This window comes from Glossina fuscipes, unplaced genomic scaffold, assembly GCF_014805625.2.
Source record: "Glossina fuscipes isolate IAEA_lab_2018 unplaced genomic scaffold, Yale_Gfus_2 3, whole genome shotgun sequence".
NCBI classification, from domain to species: Eukaryota; Metazoa; Arthropoda; class Insecta; order Diptera; family Glossinidae; genus Glossina; species Glossina fuscipes.
The window spans coordinates 12,945,785-12,964,316 of NW_023998417.1; the positions used below are offsets into that span (position 1 = coordinate 12,945,785).

Below are 18,532 nucleotides of genomic sequence, written 5' to 3' on the forward strand. Positions count from 1 at the left end.
ACTACTGAATTGTAAGAGAGGTTCAAAAGGAGTTGGCAGATGCGAACAAAACGCAAAACTTCAATTGGAAAGGAGACTTTTTGCTTCTAAATGGATATATATTTGTACAAGTATTATTCAGCAAAAAAAAAAATGTAAAATAAAGTATGCTTAAGAAAATAAGTCCATGGAAAAATCTGTACTAGTACCACTATATTGATATTTCTGTAATTGTTCTTCTAATATTTTAATTCTTTCCTTCAATTCTTGATTTTCTTCAAAAAGTTTAAATTCTCTGGCTCTACTCATTTTTTCTTTTTCTTCAAAGGCTCTACGGCATTCAACACTGCATTGGGCTGGCCCGAAACATAGCCCCCTTCTTTTAAGGCCGCCGAATTCTTCAAGTTGTTCTGGGATAATATATTCCGCTAGTTCCCTGCGTTCATAAGTTCTCTCTACTGGGAGCACAGTCAAAGCAGTTTCTGTACTTTCATCCATTATCATATCCAAGTTACTTTTATTTAGGTTCTCGTTGCTAACGTTATCAAATTCAAAAGCGCTTTTTGTCTCAGAACCTGTATCGCTTACGTCTTCTTTTACGATCACAGTCTGAGGCGTATCGCTTTTTGGGATAGCCCCTTTATACAGCCTTAATTTTCCCACGTCGTGTTTGGCAAAATGTCTTTCGCATACGAACATAACCTTCCTTGTCAACTCAAAACCTAAGACTTCTGCCCACCATTTCCCAGTGTCATCTCGAGGGACTTGAAATAATTTATAATGTTTAGTCAACTCATGTCTTCTATTTACTGCGCATCCTTTCGCAGCGCACATCCTCCCAGACCAAATTGGATCGGTGCTTCTGTGAACCACACGTCCCGTTGAACCTGTGCAAATGCAAGTAAATAAAATTAAATGAAATGTCAAGAATCCGTTGATTGCTTACTCCTATTTTACCTAGACCCACCGTTGGGATTGCATATTTGTTCAATTTCTTTGATCCTACGAGATGGAGCTCGAAGTGCCGACTACACACCCTAAAATTACTTCTTACGGATTTCTCACTAATTCCTAAATTTTCGCACCACTTTTTTCGAAGATTGGCATCCTTTGGAAAAGTAAAGAATCGAATTTCTTCACCTTTCTTGCGTCCAATGCAATCGCTTGCAACGCACTTTTTTCCATGTACATTTTTCATATTGTCTGCAAACAATATATTTAAAAATCTTTTTTATTATGAACTTTTTTTTTTTAAACTAATACGACATATTTTTTACACTTTTGCTTTACTTTAAATCCTAACAAATGTTCTCATTTAAATTCAGATTATTCAGGTAATTAGCCAAAAAGGAAGTACGACATTGAACCTTAATTCCTTTGGTTTATAAGAACATGTTTTCAGTGCTTTTTGGCAATGATTTGCGGTAAATATCTATGATGTGTCCAATTGTTTTTATTTTACCAATTGTTTGAGTTATTATATCACTATTATAAACTATATTATTATTACGATACTAGAAAGAACAGCTGACTTGCGTGTTGTCAGCTCAAAGACTACGTTTGTGCAAAACAGTACAATCTTTGGATAGTTAATAAATTCGTCTTTGTGAATAGACTTCTACTTCCTTCACATCTTAAATTCTTTACCCTATTTTCTAATAAATGATAATTCTTTACCCGTAGCAATGAAATTTTCTTTCGAACCAATGTTTTGAATTAAACAAACTACTCTCAATTTCCGCATTAGCATTATTTGTTTATGAAAGTTGGGGAACGTTTAACATATGTTTTATAAAAAATCAAACAGCTGACTATAAGAAAATAGCAAGAAAGCAAAGACCGCGAAGTTTTCAAGACGACGAAGGCAATATTTTAAATGAGAAATAAAGGAGCAATGGAAAAATGGAAGTATATTTGTAAAGTGTATAGATGGAAAAGTGTCTTGGTGAAGAGTTCATTGGCGACGTGACGACGAAATCATTATTTATTTGGCGTCTGCGAAATTGGCCGCGTTTTTTATTTCGCGTCTATGAAGAATTTGCTTGTAATAATTGCAACTTTTATTTAAGGTATGTATCTGATAAACTAAACAACAATTTAGACGGAAGTTAAATGTCTTGATAAAATTATTTATATGTGCACTATTTGCAATTTTCTAAAATCACAACAGAATACATAAGTAAATTATCTCTCGATTAAAGGCCAGTACAAAGAACTGGCGGGAAGAGTAAGCACCTGAAGCAACTGAACCCGGCAGTGTCCGCTGAAAAGGTGAAAGGGACTTTACGAGACGTTAGGCAGTGTCTGCAACGAATTGAAAAAGAGTCCTCTTTTCGTACGCATTATTACCACAGGTATGCGCAAGAACTAGGCTATATGCGGGCCGCAGAGGCGATTACAAAACTGATTGACCATAACAGAAGACTAACGGAAATGATACGCGGCGAGATGGAGGGATTCTGTGGGTTCGAGGAACGGGTCGTGGTGGGTGAAGCTAAATACTGTATGAATGGGATATCAGCATGTCTGAGTATGGTTAAAACGGATAGGACTGACGCGACTAATACGCGAAGGGCTGAGAGAGCCCCAAGTGTCGAGAAGTGCATGCTGATGGTCGATGACGACCATGACGGCCCATCGCCATCAGCCCAAGTGTCGAGAGTCCGGCCGGTGTTGAAAATAGAGCAAGGATATCAACATAACGTCCTTCTAAGGTAAATATAGATAAATTAAGATATATTCTCAAATCGAAATTGTTTTCATTATTTTTCTTTTAATTTTTAGTCGAGTCATGCCTCCGCTCCGCGCCTTCCAGAATGAAGCAATAATCGCTATATTCCAAAGGTAAGTTTGCATTTATCTTTACTCATTGCTATATACATGCCACTTCTCCGCGTCCATGCCCCGCTCCGCGCGTTTCTTGCCAAATATACTTTGAGTTGATTTTGGTTCATCATTTCTAGCAAAGAACACCTGTCCTGCTTTCGATAGTATTTTAGATTTTTAAGAAATAAACATCTGCCTATAAGTGAAGAGTATCCTGTAAAGATATTAAACAGTTATAATCTCGTCCACATACAATAACACAAAATCTACAGCATCCGTTTGTATTTAACCATAAAATATTAAACAGAAATAAATCCACATGACGCTTGAAGTTGCAGGCCTTAAAGCTGAAAAATGTTCATTGTTAGCTTACCTCGACATTTGAATAACCTATGAAAAGTGTAAAAGGAAGAAATGAAAAAAAAAAATGCTTGGCAAATAACAAATACCGGAAAACAGCGACACCGCATGCGATGGTCGAATGTTTCCAAATTGGCTGCCTTGGTCCGGACCTATTATCCTAATAAACTTAACTAATATTTCGAATTGGAATTTTTGGTTCGATCTGTTCTTCATTAAATCGCATAATGTGTCGCAGATCGTTGTTATTTCCAAACTTCGACTAAATTAAGTATAATGGGTTTCTTTTCTCTGCTCTCAATCCCGCATGGATAGTTGATTTCTTTCTTACTTAAAACTGAACGCAATGAGCGTCAATATATATAATAGACTTATTAGACTATCATTTACGTAAGGAGTCTAAAGATGCCGAAAAAAGGTTTCGCAGAAATGTAGTTAAAGAAGCCCCGAAGATCGTTTCAAATACTTAATATGAGAGCCTGCGCCATAACGAAGCGAAAACAAAGAAACAAGAAAAACGAAGCAAGCATAACAAAATCAGACCGGTTTAGCGGTAACTATTTTTGGTAAAGAGGTTTGCCTTTTCTTGGCTTTGCGGTACGCAACTTTGAATTGAGTGAATGTTGTTGTATTGGTTTGGGCGCAATGTGCTTGGTGGGAACTTAAATCGCGTGAACATACATACGCTGCTATTGTATTATTTTTAAATTACAATACATCTAAAATCAAAAAATCAATTGAAGCACATACGCATCTAAAGTGTCTGTACATCTGTACGTTGATGTCAGTAAATAAAGTTTTTAATATTTCAAATCTAATATCAAGGAGGAGACGTATGTTTAATGCATTGTGACATTCTTGGAAATCGTTATCATAGACTAAATTGATATATTCCAGGAGAAAGCGTAACCGATGGCTACTTGCGTCTTGCTGAAAGACGCTGAAACTTGATTTGATGGAGATTGTTATATTCATATATATAGGAGCGAGTCTATATCTCATCCTATTCTATTCAAAGTAGAATTTCAAAAAGGATCCGAAATTTCAGAAGAACCCTTGCCACTTTAAGCATTTAATTGGTTATTATTCGTAAAAGTTACGTGAGACACAAACCTCCAAAAGAGGTCTAGAGATCAACATTGGAATGCCTTCGATTTTTTTATAAACGACGAAATTTCCGAAATATCAAAAAAAAGCTTTAAATAGAGCAAAAAAGTGATCTCATTATTGTGCAGCATGTATGCGAAGTTTACGTAGTGTGAACACATGTGTGCGATAATATGATATCTCAAACAGATCTGTGTGGGGGTGTGTTAGTGCAATAGCAGAAATACATCGGCGCGTGTATGCGTGCGCTTGCTTTTGCCGGAAGTAAGACAAATTAATTTGTTAAGGAAATATTGTATTAAAAAAATCAATTCTTTTTACTGCATATTATATAGCGCACACACACAGCAACACATCATTAGATATTTTCAAAACTATTTCCTTTAAAAGAGTTCTCTAGTGGCTCTTCTCGGCGTGTGTGTTTACTTGCAGTTGTGCATACAAAATAGTTAACTGCGCTACCTTCAAATGATAGCCAGTGAATGTGCGAGCGTTTCTATTTGATCGTCATTGTCACGTAACCGTTGTGGTCTACAACAAAGCGCGCGTTATGTATAGGATGCCATGAATTTTGAATAGTAGCGTAACGGTGTAGATGCATATTTTTGCACGTGCGGGTGTTAAGGCTCTTTTTGGGAATCTCTGATCTATATTTATCATTTAAATGCATAATGTTGCCAATTGTCTACATTCCAGTTCCACTTAAGGGCTCTGTTAACGTGAATAATTTTAAAAATAAGAGACTTATGTAAATTTGCTGGTATTTGAACTTTTAACCTTTGAACAGGAATAAGGTGAACGAGCTAGAAAATCATACAAGCAATTAATTAGATCGAACGCATGCGCACACTTTCTTTTTTTTTTTTTTGCAAACCTAAACTGTTTCTTTTAACGTCAAAGTTCAAATCCATTATGGAATGAAAGCATTTTATCAAAGAAGAGGAAAATCCAAGCGCAATTCATCAATAACTTGTAATTGCATTAAAGAGGATTTTGCTCTTTATTCCGGTACGATGCACACGTTTCTCTATAATTGTGACCTATAGACTTTTCCTCTAGAGAGACGCCAGTTTAGCTCTTAAATATGTATTAGTCTATCATAAAAACGTTTGCAATTTTTTCTGTTAAACTCCGCGTTGACTTTGGTTCATCATTTCTAGCAAAGAACACCTGTCCTGCCTTCGATAGTATTTTAGATTTTTAAGAAATAAACACCTGCCTACAAGTAAAGAGCATCCTGTGAAGATATTAAACAGTTATAACCTCTTCCACCTATAATAACATAAGAGCTACAGCGTCCGTTTGTATTTAACCACAAAATATTAAACAAAAATAAATCCACATGACGCATCAAGCTTTAGGCTTTAAAGTTGAAAAATGTTTGTTGTTAGCTTAGCTCGACCTTTAAATAACCTACGAAAAGCGTAGTACGCAAAAGCAAATGTTTGAGACACAGAAGGATACGCTTATGAGAAACTTTAAGATAAGCAGATTACGAACTTGTTTAGTGCAGCGGCAGATTAAGCAGGATTAACCTAAAAACTTGTCTTATTTTCTCCACTTGAATACTTCTATTTTCAATTACCGTATGATGTGCTATAGGTTTTCGTTTGTCCGGGAGTATTATTTCCAAATTTCACTTAAATTATCTATCATCGTTTTTTTCTCTGCTCCTAATCCTTCATGCATTGTTAAGTTCGAGTGCCAGTGCATGTAATGAACTTTCTATACTGTTGTCTGCGTAAGCAGTCTAAAGATGCCGAAAAAGGGCTTCGCAGAAATGTATAGTTAAAGAAGCCACAAAGATCATTTCAAAATACAATATTTAGTATGGGAGCCTGCGCCAGCCTGAATTTATAACGAAGCGAAGCAAAAGCGAAAAAAAAGAAAGAAAAACGAAGCAAGCATAACAAAATCAGACCGGTTTAGCGGTAACTATTTTTGGTAAAGAGGTTTTTCATTTCTTGGCTTTTGCGGTATGCAACTTCGAATTGAGTGAATGTTGTTGTATTGGTTTGGGCGCAATGTGCTTGGTGGGAACTTAAATCGCGTGAGCGTTAGCGATCTGCAAGTTTACGAATTACATACAGACATATACAAACATACGCTGAAATTACATTATTTTTAAATTACAATAAATGTGATATGAATGGTGTTGTTTGGGCAATCTGCAGATGCACATATTCCTTAAGTATCTGTACATTTCATTTCAGTCCTGTGATTATAGAAATAAAATTTTTTATTTTTTTCAATTCATCATCAAGAAGGAAGAGAAGTATGCTAAATGCATCGTAACGTTCTTGGAAATTGATATTTTTCGGTAGATACAAATCAATGGCTACTTGGCCCCTCCTTGATGAAACTTTTATTGTTGCCAAATTGAATATAGATTGAGTATAGATTGTTCTCGGATCTTACTTGTATTTCCTACAAAAAGTCACATTTCTCAAAAACAATGGAAGCTCGCAAGTCTTGTACAGACTTTAGTCACTTTAGTCACAATCTTGAATATTGACTAAATATTGGTTAAGAATTAGACGTAAGTATTAGGAGAAACACAAAGCTCCAGAGGGCTAATACAATTTTCCTAAAATTGGCTTTAGTTTCGTGACCATATCGTGACCACAGCTCTTCAACGCTTTTTTCCCCTACAGATGTATAAGCATAAGATTGTTTCTTTGCTTTATATTGTTTATTATGTTTTATTACTTGATTGTTATTGTTAATGCTTAGTTTTGCTCACTCGCATTGTTATATGCTTCTCTTAGATTTCAAGCCGCGATCGACAAAAATACTGCTGAGCCAGTTTAATATTCACTTTCAATACTCTTTCTCTCTCTCCCTCTCACAGCACGCAAGTAAGGTTACTTGGCAGCATCTTTGGATTATTTAGCATTGTTATTGTAAAATATTGTTTGCTCTGAGAGGATTTCTTTGATTTCTGAGAAAGAGAGAAAGAAACATAAAGAAACGTGCATATAAATCGAAACATTTTGTAGATTTTGTTTGAACCCTCGATAAAGAAATGCACAGCAAAGACAGCAGAGTAAATTTTACTCTCAGAAATTGAATTTCATTTCATATTCTCAGCAAATTCAAACGAAAATAGAATAAGCAAAAAAATCGAATTTCCAGGTACAAAGCAAATGTAAAGAAATACAATCCAGCATATCGGCTGTGTATCTCAATACGCGCGTGTAAATTCTATGTGTTCCTTAACTTTCTATTTGTGCGCTAATACACGTAAAAATACTATTTTTTGATTAGGCACACATACATTTAAATATTCGCTTTCGGGGGATGACAAAGATATGCCCACAAGGGCAAAAAGCGGGTCTACTTGTAAAATAATGGCAGCGGGAAATCGTTGAACATTTTGTGGCGCTTGAACTAATTTTGTGAAAAAAAAAAACAAATGCAATGCAATTAAAAGCAAGTGTAAAGAATAAAAATTAAAATAATTTAATAGAATCAAAAAAATGTCCATCTATATCAATCTATATCTATATTACTATTTAATATCCCGTCAGGATTTAATTATGAAATTCGTTCGTTTTTACTGCTTTCTCGCCTTTACACTTTTACACTTTGTGTGACGTGTTTTGAATGAAACGATGAACGTTTTACGTTAAAAGTGCAACGTATTGCCGATGTTAGGGAAGAAGAAAAACGCGTTTGATTAGTTTCGATTTGTATACAAACGAACAAACGGGCAGCGACGATCTCCTCTTATTCCATTACATGCGGTAATCTTAACAAAAGACGTTCGATTTCACGGTACATTTCCACTCAATTGCTCTTCGCTCTTCCTTCACTATGCCTATTCAAATTCTTATTTAATGCATGTTTGCATGTAATGTGCAGATTAATTCGTCGCTACAAATTTTAACATAATTCGTTTACTTTAATTAACGTTAAGAAAACACTTATCTTAATAAATAACAATCAACTAAACTATTCAATTGAATCTCGCCTCGAATTTCGATCTAATATTTATCAAGCCCCCAAAAAAATATATATAACGTTAGTCGTAAATGTCTGTATTTATGAGTGCGAACTGATTAAAATGAAATGAAATTTGGCTTTTCCAAGGAGGCTCATTTTTTTTTTTTTTTGAACTATTTAACCGACGACTCGACTTCTTTCCACTAACGCCAGTTATAAGCTTTTGATGAAAGAGCACTCAGGAGAGAACTGCTAAGCTGAAAAAACTAGTACTATGGAATATCCTATGCATTCTATTGAATATGAACATACTACACTCGGTAGCATTAGCCTGGGACTTTTTCAACTTAGGGAAGACATCGATACTATCCGAGGCATACTGATACTCTCACATAGGTAACAGTGGACTTGACGTTTGTAAAAAAGAATAATAGGATCTTAAACTTACAAAGGTGGATAAGTCATTTTCAGGTGTAAAATATTTGAGACTCTTAAAGGTCTTTTGTAATCTGAGCTCAGAGCTATATTAAATAGTGCATGCATGAGGTTCCCTGTTCTTGATGGAATGGCCGATTGAAAGAAAACATCTTTCGCTGCCGTTGTGCAAGAGAGTATCTTCAAGACGATAAGATCTTTGTCGAGAGAACTTGTTGGGGCAATTCCCGCCAAAGATATAGAATCAGGTCCACTCAACAAGTGTTCATTCCACTTATACGTAGTTGGTTCAAATTGAATCTGTTTCTATCTCTTCTTTCAAAGGTGGACCAGTTTGATAAACTTTAAAATTTTGCATTTGAACCAAAAAACAGCTTACCGTTCAGAAATTCAAGAAATTCAATTTTTTTTACTTTTATTAAGTTTTAGTCATCGTTTAAGTTTGAAACGTGGAATCGACCTAATTTGTAAGGAGAAGAAGAATTAAATTGACATTCCTATCGAGACGAACGTTTAATACGTATTTTTAAATGCATGCACAAAAGTAAATTATTTTTTTGCATGTTTGAAGTGCTTTTACGCAAACCCTTTAAAATGTGTTGTGGATAATATTTGCAGCCTTTGCAGCTACCTTACCATTGTTTACCTATTGTGAACGTAGATCGAGACAAGCATACGGATACAGTATCTTACGCTAATCAAAAATATGTATATGTGTATATTTGATATCTGGTATTTTTGAAAATTATAATCGCTTGATACAAGCGGAAAGAATAATTTAGCATACCGTCTTCAAATTGGTAGCGTTCTTAAAAATCTACGCATAAAAAGACGGCATGCGTGTGTGTCCATGTGCAAATGCAAATTTATGTTTACGTATTCAATATTCATTCATTCATTCATTCACTCATTCATTCATTCATTCATATATTTTTGCACATTCTCGGACGAATAAAGTATTTTTTCTTTCATAAAAAAATCTCACTGGATATTACTCATAAGGAATGTCATAAGTCAACAAGACTTGCAATGTGAAATATAAAAAAAAAAAAAAAGAAAAAAGAAAAAAAAGAGTGGAAATTGTGCAGCGCGAACTTCATTAATACAAATACAAATTGATATCGACGTTGGATAGTAATTAATTTAAGCAGACGTATAAGAAAACGAATCGATTAGGAAATGGTTAATAAAAATCACTTCCATCATCCATTTAAGTGTTACAAGGACTAACTAATAATTTCTTATAATTATTTCCATTCGAATAGTAGTTCGAGAGTATACTTTGTTTGTTAGTAATATTTTGAATTATTGCTGACTTTAAAGCAAGTGATTCATTAACATGTTTATGTTAATGGTTTTTTTTTTTAAACATTAAACGTAATGCCGCTGATAATAACAAGTTCCCTAAATAGGTGAAGACGTTGCACATTTTAATATGTATGCTCCGTTGCACGTTATGATTTGTCTTAACATTCCTTTGCTTTCCTAACACACTCAGTGTTAGTGAGAAACTTTTTGTTGATCATTTTGTGCAGTGGTTTGTAAATAGTTTGTGCGGTCGAAAGTTTTCATATTTCGTTTTAAATTTCATGATTCAGACGGGAATGAATGGAGATGTTTACGATCTGATAAATAAACACTTTTGTTTGTCTGTTGGTGTCTATGCGCTTTAATTGATTAAAACATTAACAATAAGAAAAGATAAGGAAATTGAAGAAGAAAACCAAAAATGGAATTTCGATATTCTATAATGTCAGACGTACGTAGCCTATGATTTCCACTCTTGCTCAGGTACTCTGTACTTCCAATATTCTTTTTGAAATGTGAAGCTTCTTGTCCCGAAGGATGTTAACGACAGACATTTGCGCACCACTGGACCGATGGACATGCCCGGAAGAATCCGGTATAGACCGAGAATATATATACACCTTACAATGTGTCTGTGCTTCAGGCGAGATTGCTACTTGCACTAAAAGCATATGTAGCCTTCAAGAAGAAAATTGTTTGCACGCATACATGTATCTGGTGTTAATCAACGTCAGTTTTGTTGTTATGCTGGAAATTTTTCCTACATATGTTAAAGAAAATAATAAGCATATATAGGACGAATGATGCATGAGCACTATCAGGAGTAGAGAGCTTATAGCTGTCGATAAAGTATGGATTTTTCTTATCATGGAATCACAAATTTTTCGTCAATCGATAAACGAACTTATTCAATATTGGGAACCATCTTGTTCTGGATATGAAACTATCACGACGAGTAGATAAGATAATACTGCTTGTCATGGGGAGGCATACATACGGCTTACCTTGGGAGAATGAATAACAGATTCAAAATCTTCGCATACACCTATTCCAGTATTCCACCGGCTTGCCCGAAAAACGATTAGTTACAGGTGAAATTCAACAAAGCTCACTGCAGCCTCAGCTAAAGTATCAGGCCAATAAGAGAGAAACAAAATTATGCATACACACGTTGTGTATGTGTTTATTTCACACTAAATACATTTGTTATTGATGTTGCGTAGTGTGCGTGAATTATTGCATTGACTTAAGCCACCTTTGGGTCTCGGGCAGCTTATGATTAAATTCAGCTTTCGATTCAAAACATTCGCATTGTGTTAGTGTGTGTACTTTCAACGGCTGGATAGATAGACAGATTTAATTCAAAGTCGATCGAAAGCCGTAAGTCCATTAAGAAGTCATTTTTCATGCTATACGGTTTCGATGGCTTTCTTGGTGGCTTACATTTGTGTGCAAACATTTAACGAAATACTGTGTACTGCGGTTGTAAAAACTACTAACCATCTTATCTAATCGAACTCTTGTTTTTCTTCTTTATTTTTTTATCACATTCGCAATTCATGTATGCATTCGTACATTCGTACATAAGTAGTTTGTACATTTAACGGTTACAACAATTCAGTTCAGTCAGTTCACCTTTCAAGTCTCTTTCTTTTAACACCTGGCGGTGCGGGTGCGAGTGCGGGTGCTAAAGCTTTGTTTAGTTAAGAGGCGAATATTTGACTTTACTCACTTTTCGTCATTTTAACAGCATTATCGGATTTTCTTTTAAATTTTTTTTATATTTTTTTCTCCTTTTTTAACACGGAAATGGGAAAAATTTTTTGTTTTGTTTATTTAGAACACATACCGAGTATGAAAGTAAAAAAATAAATCGCGTATCAAATAAATGAACTTTAGAATCGAAAAGAAAATTTTGAAATAAAACGGAAAGTTGATAACACGCCCGTGTATCTTAAGTACGTAAAAATGAAATGATTACGCATACAGTGAAACGAAATGCTACCGCATCGATCCAGTAATTTTCACAAATCAAAGAATTCGCCAATCAGTTCGTTTCATTGGCTGACTTACGATAAATAATAGACAGATAGCAATTTCCTGTACAATTTGATCCGACATTGCGGCGCCAACATGGAACTAAACCATCTCGCTCTGGTAAGTGTATATAAGTCTTTTTCAACCCACCGATACCAGCAATGTTCCATTAATTTGAAGTTTTTTTCCTACCGTTGGTGCCCTCAGCATTTTTGTAATAACTTCGTGTATTCTTACGAGCAGCCATCGGCTGTTCGGTATTTTATTCTTTTTGTAATTAATAGGGACATGAGTTAGATATCAGTGAAGAGATCGGCATTGAGATCTTAAAATAATAAAAATTTGGATATAAAAGGCATTCTTGCTACCAAATCATATAAAGCAACACATAAGGCAAGTCTTCGCATGTAAAATATGGTAAAGCGTATCCGATTAAATCTTTTCGGTGCTTTGTAGGCAAAATTATTTCACCCTAACCGGAAAGTTTAAAATCTGAACTTGAGGTTCCCGGGGAATAAGTTGCGAATATATTCTTTGCGGGGAATTCGAACCCCTTTTTAAAGGATTTTTTTGCAAGAACCCATTTAACAACATTTGACATATCCTTGACAAGCGGTACTGCCAAATTTGAAGTGTATATCCATTATAAATTATTCCAATGTTACGGACGAATGCTGCTTTAAGTTATTTTAGCGTATAGCTTAGCTCGTATGGTAGCGTTCCGGATTCCATCAGCACAACATTCGAAGCTGAATCTTAAATTCGTCGTTTTACAGACCCACTGCTGCATCTTGTTCTTCCTTCTTAACAATCTCCCGTCCGTCCAATAAGTAACAATAGCTTAAGCACTCCAGAAGCACTCGATCTATATGAAATTTTCTCGCATAATGACCTTTCCCACGTTAAAAAGTCGAATAGACCGAAATCATTCCTTATTGTTCACCCTGCTAGAACAGATTTTAATTAGCTTTACCCAAAAGCTGATCTGAAGATTGCGGTGAATATATGCGAAAGAGGAAATATCTTCTTGAACAAGGATAATTCATTTGAACAGAAAACTAAATGTTGGCCAAACTTAGCCTTAGGTAATCTTTGCGTTTAATTTTGATTTTGAACTCTTTAGCTCGCAGCCCAACATATTCGATCTAATTATTTGCAGTCGTTTCGCTTTTCTTCTTCTGTAAGTGCGTTCATTGCTCTCATTCTCTCTCTAAACTATTAAGAAAAATGTTGTTTGTTTTTCATAGCCTAACGTATAATTTGGGTTTTACAGCTATTCGCGCTTTCAACTTTGGTGAATTTATGGCTCCAATGTGTGGGTCAACACGAAAGTATTCCTTACGAAAATGTAGAAAATATTTGCGAAACTTGTATATGCCGACAAGCTCACGGTACTGGGAATAATAGACAATTTTACGATATCCTTAATTGCACGATGAAAGGCTTTAAACATATTCTGGCCAGGTGGCCTGTACAATTTGGTAATACCTCAAGAGGTAAAAAGGGCCTTCGATTTAAGGCAATAGATTAATAATGAATTAATGAATTATTATTCACAGGGGATCCCGTGATAATAGTGGCGAGTTTCTCAGGTAACACCATTGACGTATTACAGCAGCTACCTTCAACGAACGCTACGTTATATTTTTCTTGCCGACACTGCGGTATTAAACGTTTGCAAGTTCCTACTTTTATGGACGTGCCAAATATAAACACTTTGGACTTGGCTTGGAACGAAATTGAAAGCGACGAACTAGTACCAGACGTATTTCGGGGGCCCTATCATACTAAAAATTACGAACCGATAGCTTTATACGAATTGGACTTAAGTCATAACAAATTGCAATCGTTGGATCGTCACATCTTTGAACATACCCCCAACCTGACGCGATTGAATTTGAGTTTTAATCCATACAAAGTGTTAGATATTCCTACCAGTTTAGCTTTAGCTTCGGCTACTACTTTACAGGTAATTAAATGAAAGTAAAGTGTCTTAAAATCATTGCAAACTTGTATAAGTAAATCATTTTTTATTTCAGTCTCTGGATCTCTCTTATGCGGGTATTAAAACCATACCAAATCTGGTTTTTGAAAATCTCACATCTCTAAAGTATTTGAATTTGGCCGGCAATGAATTCACCCGTTTACCGGACAGTTTTTATTTAATTGGCCGTAGTTTGCTCTACTTGAATTTGGCCAACAATCTGTTCAGTAATTTCAATGAGGAAAGCTTTCTGGGCTTGAAGGTTTTAACGCATCTCAATATCAGTTACATGCCGGTTTTAAAAAGTATTGAAAATAATACTTTCTCACGCCTGGAGACTTTAACTTATTTGGAATGCTCTCACAATCCGAATTTGAAAAAATTCGATTTGGATAGTTTGATGCATTGCGGAAATTTAACTTACGTAAGTATTTACCTTTATTTAGAATATTGGAATTTAAACCAAGAAGAAAAATAGTGTGGCTGGGACCGACATTTTTCATGCTACGAAAAACATCCACTTTGAAGAATTACTCTTTTTGCATTCTACTTAAAAAGGGTTTTCCAAAAAAAATGCAGTCTAATGAGACATGACTCAGTGTTCAATACTCCTCACGATACTACTATAATGCATTAGACTGCTTATGCATATAAATTATGCTCTGCGCATTTTTGCGATTTAAAGTGCGGATTTGATCAATTCAACTTAACTTCATGTCATGGGACAGCAAAGACATGAGATCGAGTATGTCTTCTTTACATAAAGTACTTGAGATTGCGATTATTGCTTTAGCAGTAGGAATGAGGAATGGATATGACTATATTGTATCCTAAGCATTCCACGAATCCAGTCTCTTTGGTTGACGAAGATTTAACAAAGTAGAAGACGCAATTGTTACAATGTCTGTAAGTAATTCGTGGTAGTGCTCTTTCAATACGCAATTATCTAAACAAATTTAAGACTGCTCCAATAGTACTATGTGCTAACAGCACTATGCAAAATAAGAACAAGTTAAGACAGCAATAGCCGGAGAACAAAGATCTGCTTAAGGAAAACTTCAATTCAATTGACGTAAAACGTTTCTCTGGTTCTCTGCTTTTTTGGAACCGTTTCAGTTGGATTTGTCCTTTTGTAACATAAATACACTTGCCCTCAATATGGATCTATCAGCTTTAGAGCCCAATAATAAAAACTACGATGTCTCACCGAAGCCATGGATTGAGTTAAAAGTTTTCAACATTAAAGGGAATCACTGGATGTGCGATTGCGAATTATTTCAAACGTTGGAATATATAATCGGAAAGGATTATCAGGATGTCGTTGACCAGGATGTACGTTGTGAAGCTCCATATTTATTATCGGGCGCCAGATTGTCAAATTTGACGTCCGCGCAAATATGTGCGCTACAGATACCGAAAAAATATCGTGTTGTCGACGAAGATCCGCCGCGTTTTCGTAGAAAACGTTATATTATTTTAACTGTTGTCACCGCCACCGTTGTAGTGATTCTAGGTTTAATTATAGGTTTTATTGTCGTATGCATACGAAGACGTTTAAAGCGTGAAGATTTCGGCGTTGAACCGATACGTTACACCAGCGTACGCAGCAGCAATTTGTCAGCATTTTCGCACGGCCACGCCAATACTAATAATGGAATTTAGTTATGGGTTTCTTATGTTTTTTTTAATTAAATTTTTCAGTATTTAATTTGTTCCATCGCCTATGTAATTGTGTATACAGATGTCTTCTTCTTCTATATATATGTAGGTTAGGCAAATATCACAAATTTCAGACCAAAGACTATTATGTTAAAAATGTAGATTTTCCTAAACCTATACATATACGAAAAGCATGTAATATAAATAAGACTTAAGATTTATTCTAAGAATCCATTGCCATTATTGTCTTCAAGGTACTTAATCTTTCTTCAGTTTACTAGATGTAAGAAAAAACCTTTTGAAATTACATTTTTTTTTTTTTTTTTTTAACAGAATTTATATAGATGTATATTTTTATGTAATGAGAACTAGTTTTTTAAATAAATGTTTTACAAATCATTGCTTGCTGATATGATCGACTAGCATTAAAGAGACGGAAGTAAAAAAATTGTATATTTGGACTTTCGGATAGAAGGCACATATATTAATACGGAAACTTTTTTCTTAATTAAATAAAAGCATTCAAAAAAGAAACGTGAAAAAAATAAATAACGTTGTAGTATAAGCATAAGGAACAAAAATGATGTTGCAGCGTGTGAGAGTGGGCTGAAAGCCATGAAAAATTATAAACCACATTCATATGGTTTAACATGAATGTTCAACATTCACTTTCCAGTATACTTTCGTCACCGAGAATATTTGATGGAGGTGGTATGTCCAGTTTAAATAAATTAAGATTTGGCTTTTGGGCTAAGAAATTGCGCGATTCTTCAAAATTGTCGTGTTCTTTAACTTTACGGGATCGTTTCTTATATTCCAAATCCGCCAAGCCTTCACTATCACTGGCAAAGTCTTCATCCCCTGTGGTATTACCGCTTTCTTCAGATATTTGTTTGTCCTTAGTCAGCTCATTGGGAAACAGTTCGCTAATCTTAATACCTTTTGCGGCCAAAACTTCGCGCTCTTTTTCAAGCATTACTTGGCGTATAGGATTAATGCGTTCTTTTAATTGTTTTAGAACGGGCCTAAATTTACCTCTGGTTACACGTTTTTCAAAGTTTAAAATTTCCAAATCATGAGAGAGCTTTTCACGTTCCTCGCGCTCCTTCTTACCTTCATTCTCATTTCGTTCTGCATCAAAAATATAAGCATAGAAATCATCTTTCTTTTCGGTGTCTGAAGGGTATTCCGAAATTTCAACACGCAAAAAACTATCAGGAAATTCTTCGCTTGAAGTTTGTGGGGCTTCGTCTTGCTTTCTTTTCCCGTCATTTAATTCTAACTTGTTAGTTAGAAATCTGTTGTAGACCAATATTAAGCGCTGGAAATCATCAAAACAAATCGATAAAGCGCTTTCAATACTATGCATATTGTTGGCCACTTGCACTAAAGATTTAGCGCTGTCTTTACTCTCCGTTTCAATTTGGTTAAGTCGCTGTAAAGTTATATCCAAAGCCTGGCATTCGGCTGCGACAGCTACCATACGAGCACTAAGTTTAAGTGAGGAGTCTTGTAATATACCGATAGGATCATTGCGTGTTTTTACGGTTTTATCTTCATTCAAAGATTGCAATTCTAAACATTTTGCTTTGTTCAGTTCGATGGTAAGATTTTTAAAATGGTTTTCTTCCTCCAATGCCAGTTGTCGTATTAAATTCTCGATTTTGACTAATTCCCGGTTTAATTGGCTTAACGAAGGTTTTGTGTAAAGAGTTAAAGCCAAGCGTAACAAAAATTGCGATTGGACATACGCAAAGATATTATGAAAATCCTTAAAAGTATAAAAATAAGAAAATTATTCTGTTTTGTTCGTTAAACCCGACATCTTATACCTTAATATGTCTAGGACTATAATCAGTCACATTGTTTTCGAAAAATTCACAATTCTTAAGGTCTTCTAAAGGTGCATAATACTGCGAGAAACGAGAAGGCAGAGGATATTGTGATTCAAGTTTCCTTGTAGCCTCAAATAATATCTCTGTTACTTCCTTGGCAGCTGTTATGCAATCCCAAGCTCTCTCAATTTGTCGTGACCTAGAATTACTCATTTTTGCATATCAGATTATTGTGTTTAAATACTTTAAAGTTACTCAATGAGCTCTTGTTGTTTCATGACAATAATTTCATTAAAATACGTCATGTTGCGTCGTATACAATTTCCAAAGTCATCAATAGTGCGTACAAGATTCTCTAGCTCAGTCTCTACAATTTTGTTGCGTACACCAAACAAATATTTAATAGTGTACAAAGCACTAAAGCCGCTCGTAATCAATACCGACGGGACAAGCGTAAAACGCAGAAAACGTGGTGTTATAAAATGTTCCAAAATTGTTGAGCCTAGCGCAATACACGTATTACGCGCCGTAAATATTTCGGACCATATTAGCTTTTGATTAAGGGCACCATCAATTTCATCAGCTGCATTATTTTGCTTTTGTTCATTATTGCGCATAAATTCTTCCAATGCTTGCACGTGATCCACTAACAATCGTTTGGAATACAAAATTTTATTTATCAAACTAAATGTAATAGCCTGAAAATGTCAGAAAAAGGGATGTAAATTTACTCCTCCAAATTGGACGCGATGATGATGTTGTACTCACTTGTTTTTGCTTTAGCTCATCAACTAATTGGCGGCCTAGTTGTCGCTAAATAAAAATTAATATTTAATATTGACTGTAATTAGGCGTAATGGAGCATTATAAATTTAGTTATAAAACAAACCTTCATTTCTTTGATTTAAATCGGAACTTTAATACGGTAATCTTTTTATCATATCTTCTAAAATTGGTAAAATTGGTTAAGTTATACATTAACATAATGAATGGCAATACTGTAAAAAACATCTGTTGGAAATATGTGATGTGCCGCTAATATACACGAACAACTCTC

At 35.0% G+C, this 18,532-nt stretch overlaps 3 protein-coding genes across 6 annotated transcripts; 1 reads left to right on the plus strand and 2 right to left on the minus strand.

Annotated features, from left to right (window-relative positions):
* Positions 1 to 59: 59 nt before the first annotated feature.
* On the minus strand, positions 60 to 11,790 carry LOC119634572. 3 transcript variants are annotated; one of them, XM_038028808.1, is made up of 3 exons: positions 1,270 to 1,508; positions 937 to 1,182; positions 60 to 866 (listed from the first exon to the last, which is right to left on the minus strand). In XM_038028808.1, exons 2-3 carry the CDS (start codon positions 1,175 to 1,177, stop codon positions 151 to 153), a joined length of 957 nt encoding a protein of 318 aa, XP_037884736.1. In that variant the 5' UTR covers positions 1,178 to 1,182; positions 1,270 to 1,508; the 3' UTR covers positions 60 to 150. The 3 variants fall into 3 exon arrangements, with proteins under 3 accessions (XP_037884736.1, XP_037884735.1, XP_037884737.1); XM_038028807.1 differs by having other exon boundaries at positions 1,221 to 1,508; XM_038028809.1 differs by lacking the exons at positions 937 to 1,182; positions 1,270 to 1,508 and adding an exon at positions 11,693 to 11,790.
* LOC119634571 (SLIT and NTRK-like protein 4) lies at positions 1,880 to 15,966 on the plus strand. 2 transcript variants are annotated; one of them, XM_038028804.1, is made up of 8 exons: positions 1,880 to 2,048; positions 2,150 to 2,693; positions 2,764 to 2,823; positions 11,801 to 12,117; positions 13,271 to 13,493; positions 13,557 to 13,966; positions 14,037 to 14,405; positions 15,098 to 15,966. In XM_038028804.1, the coding sequence occupies exons 4-8, from the start codon at positions 12,094 to 12,096 to the stop codon at positions 15,641 to 15,643; spliced, it is 1,572 nt and encodes a 523-aa protein (XP_037884732.1). In that variant the 5' UTR covers positions 1,880 to 2,048; positions 2,150 to 2,693; positions 2,764 to 2,823; positions 11,801 to 12,093; the 3' UTR covers positions 15,644 to 15,966. The 2 variants fall into 2 exon arrangements, with proteins under 2 accessions (XP_037884732.1, XP_037884733.1); XM_038028805.1 differs by lacking the exons at positions 1,880 to 2,048; positions 2,150 to 2,693; positions 2,764 to 2,823 and adding an exon at positions 7,436 to 8,049.
* Positions 15,967 to 15,973: 7 nt separating this feature from the next.
* Positions 15,974 to 18,425, minus strand: LOC119634570. The gene is made up of 5 exons (XM_038028803.1): positions 18,365 to 18,425; positions 18,244 to 18,288; positions 17,731 to 18,173; positions 17,473 to 17,674; positions 15,974 to 17,411 (listed from the first exon to the last, which is right to left on the minus strand). Exons 1-5 carry the CDS (start codon positions 18,368 to 18,370, stop codon positions 16,299 to 16,301), a joined length of 1,809 nt encoding a protein of 602 aa, XP_037884731.1. The 5' UTR covers positions 18,371 to 18,425; the 3' UTR covers positions 15,974 to 16,298.
* Positions 18,426 to 18,532: the final 107 nt, after the last annotated feature.

Coding starts and splice junctions, on each gene's coding strand:
- LOC119634570 (XM_038028803.1), bottom strand. Junction 18,174..18,243: donor ATGAGCTAAAGCAAAAACAA/GTGAGTACAACA, acceptor TGACATTTTCAG/GCTATTACATTTAGTTTGAT. Junction 17,675..17,730: donor AAACAACAAGAGCTCATTGA/GTAACTTTAAAG, acceptor GAGTAATTCTAG/GTCACGACAAATTGAGAGAG.
- LOC119634571 (XM_038028804.1), top strand. CDS start 12,094: ATGGAACTAAACCATCTCGCTCTG. Junction 12,118..13,270: donor AACTAAACCATCTCGCTCTG/GTAAGTGTATAT, acceptor TGGGTTTTACAG/CTATTCGCGCTTTCAACTTT. Junction 13,494..13,556: donor ATTTGGTAATACCTCAAGAG/GTAAAAAGGGCC, acceptor TATTATTCACAG/GGGATCCCGTGATAATAGTG.
- LOC119634572 (XM_038028808.1), bottom strand. CDS start 1,177: ATGAAAAATGTACATGGAAAAAAGTGCGTTGCAAGCGATTGCATTGGA. Junction 867..936: donor AATCCCAACGGTGGGTCTAG/GTAAAATAGGAG, acceptor GCATTTGCACAG/GTTCAACGGGACGTGTGGTT.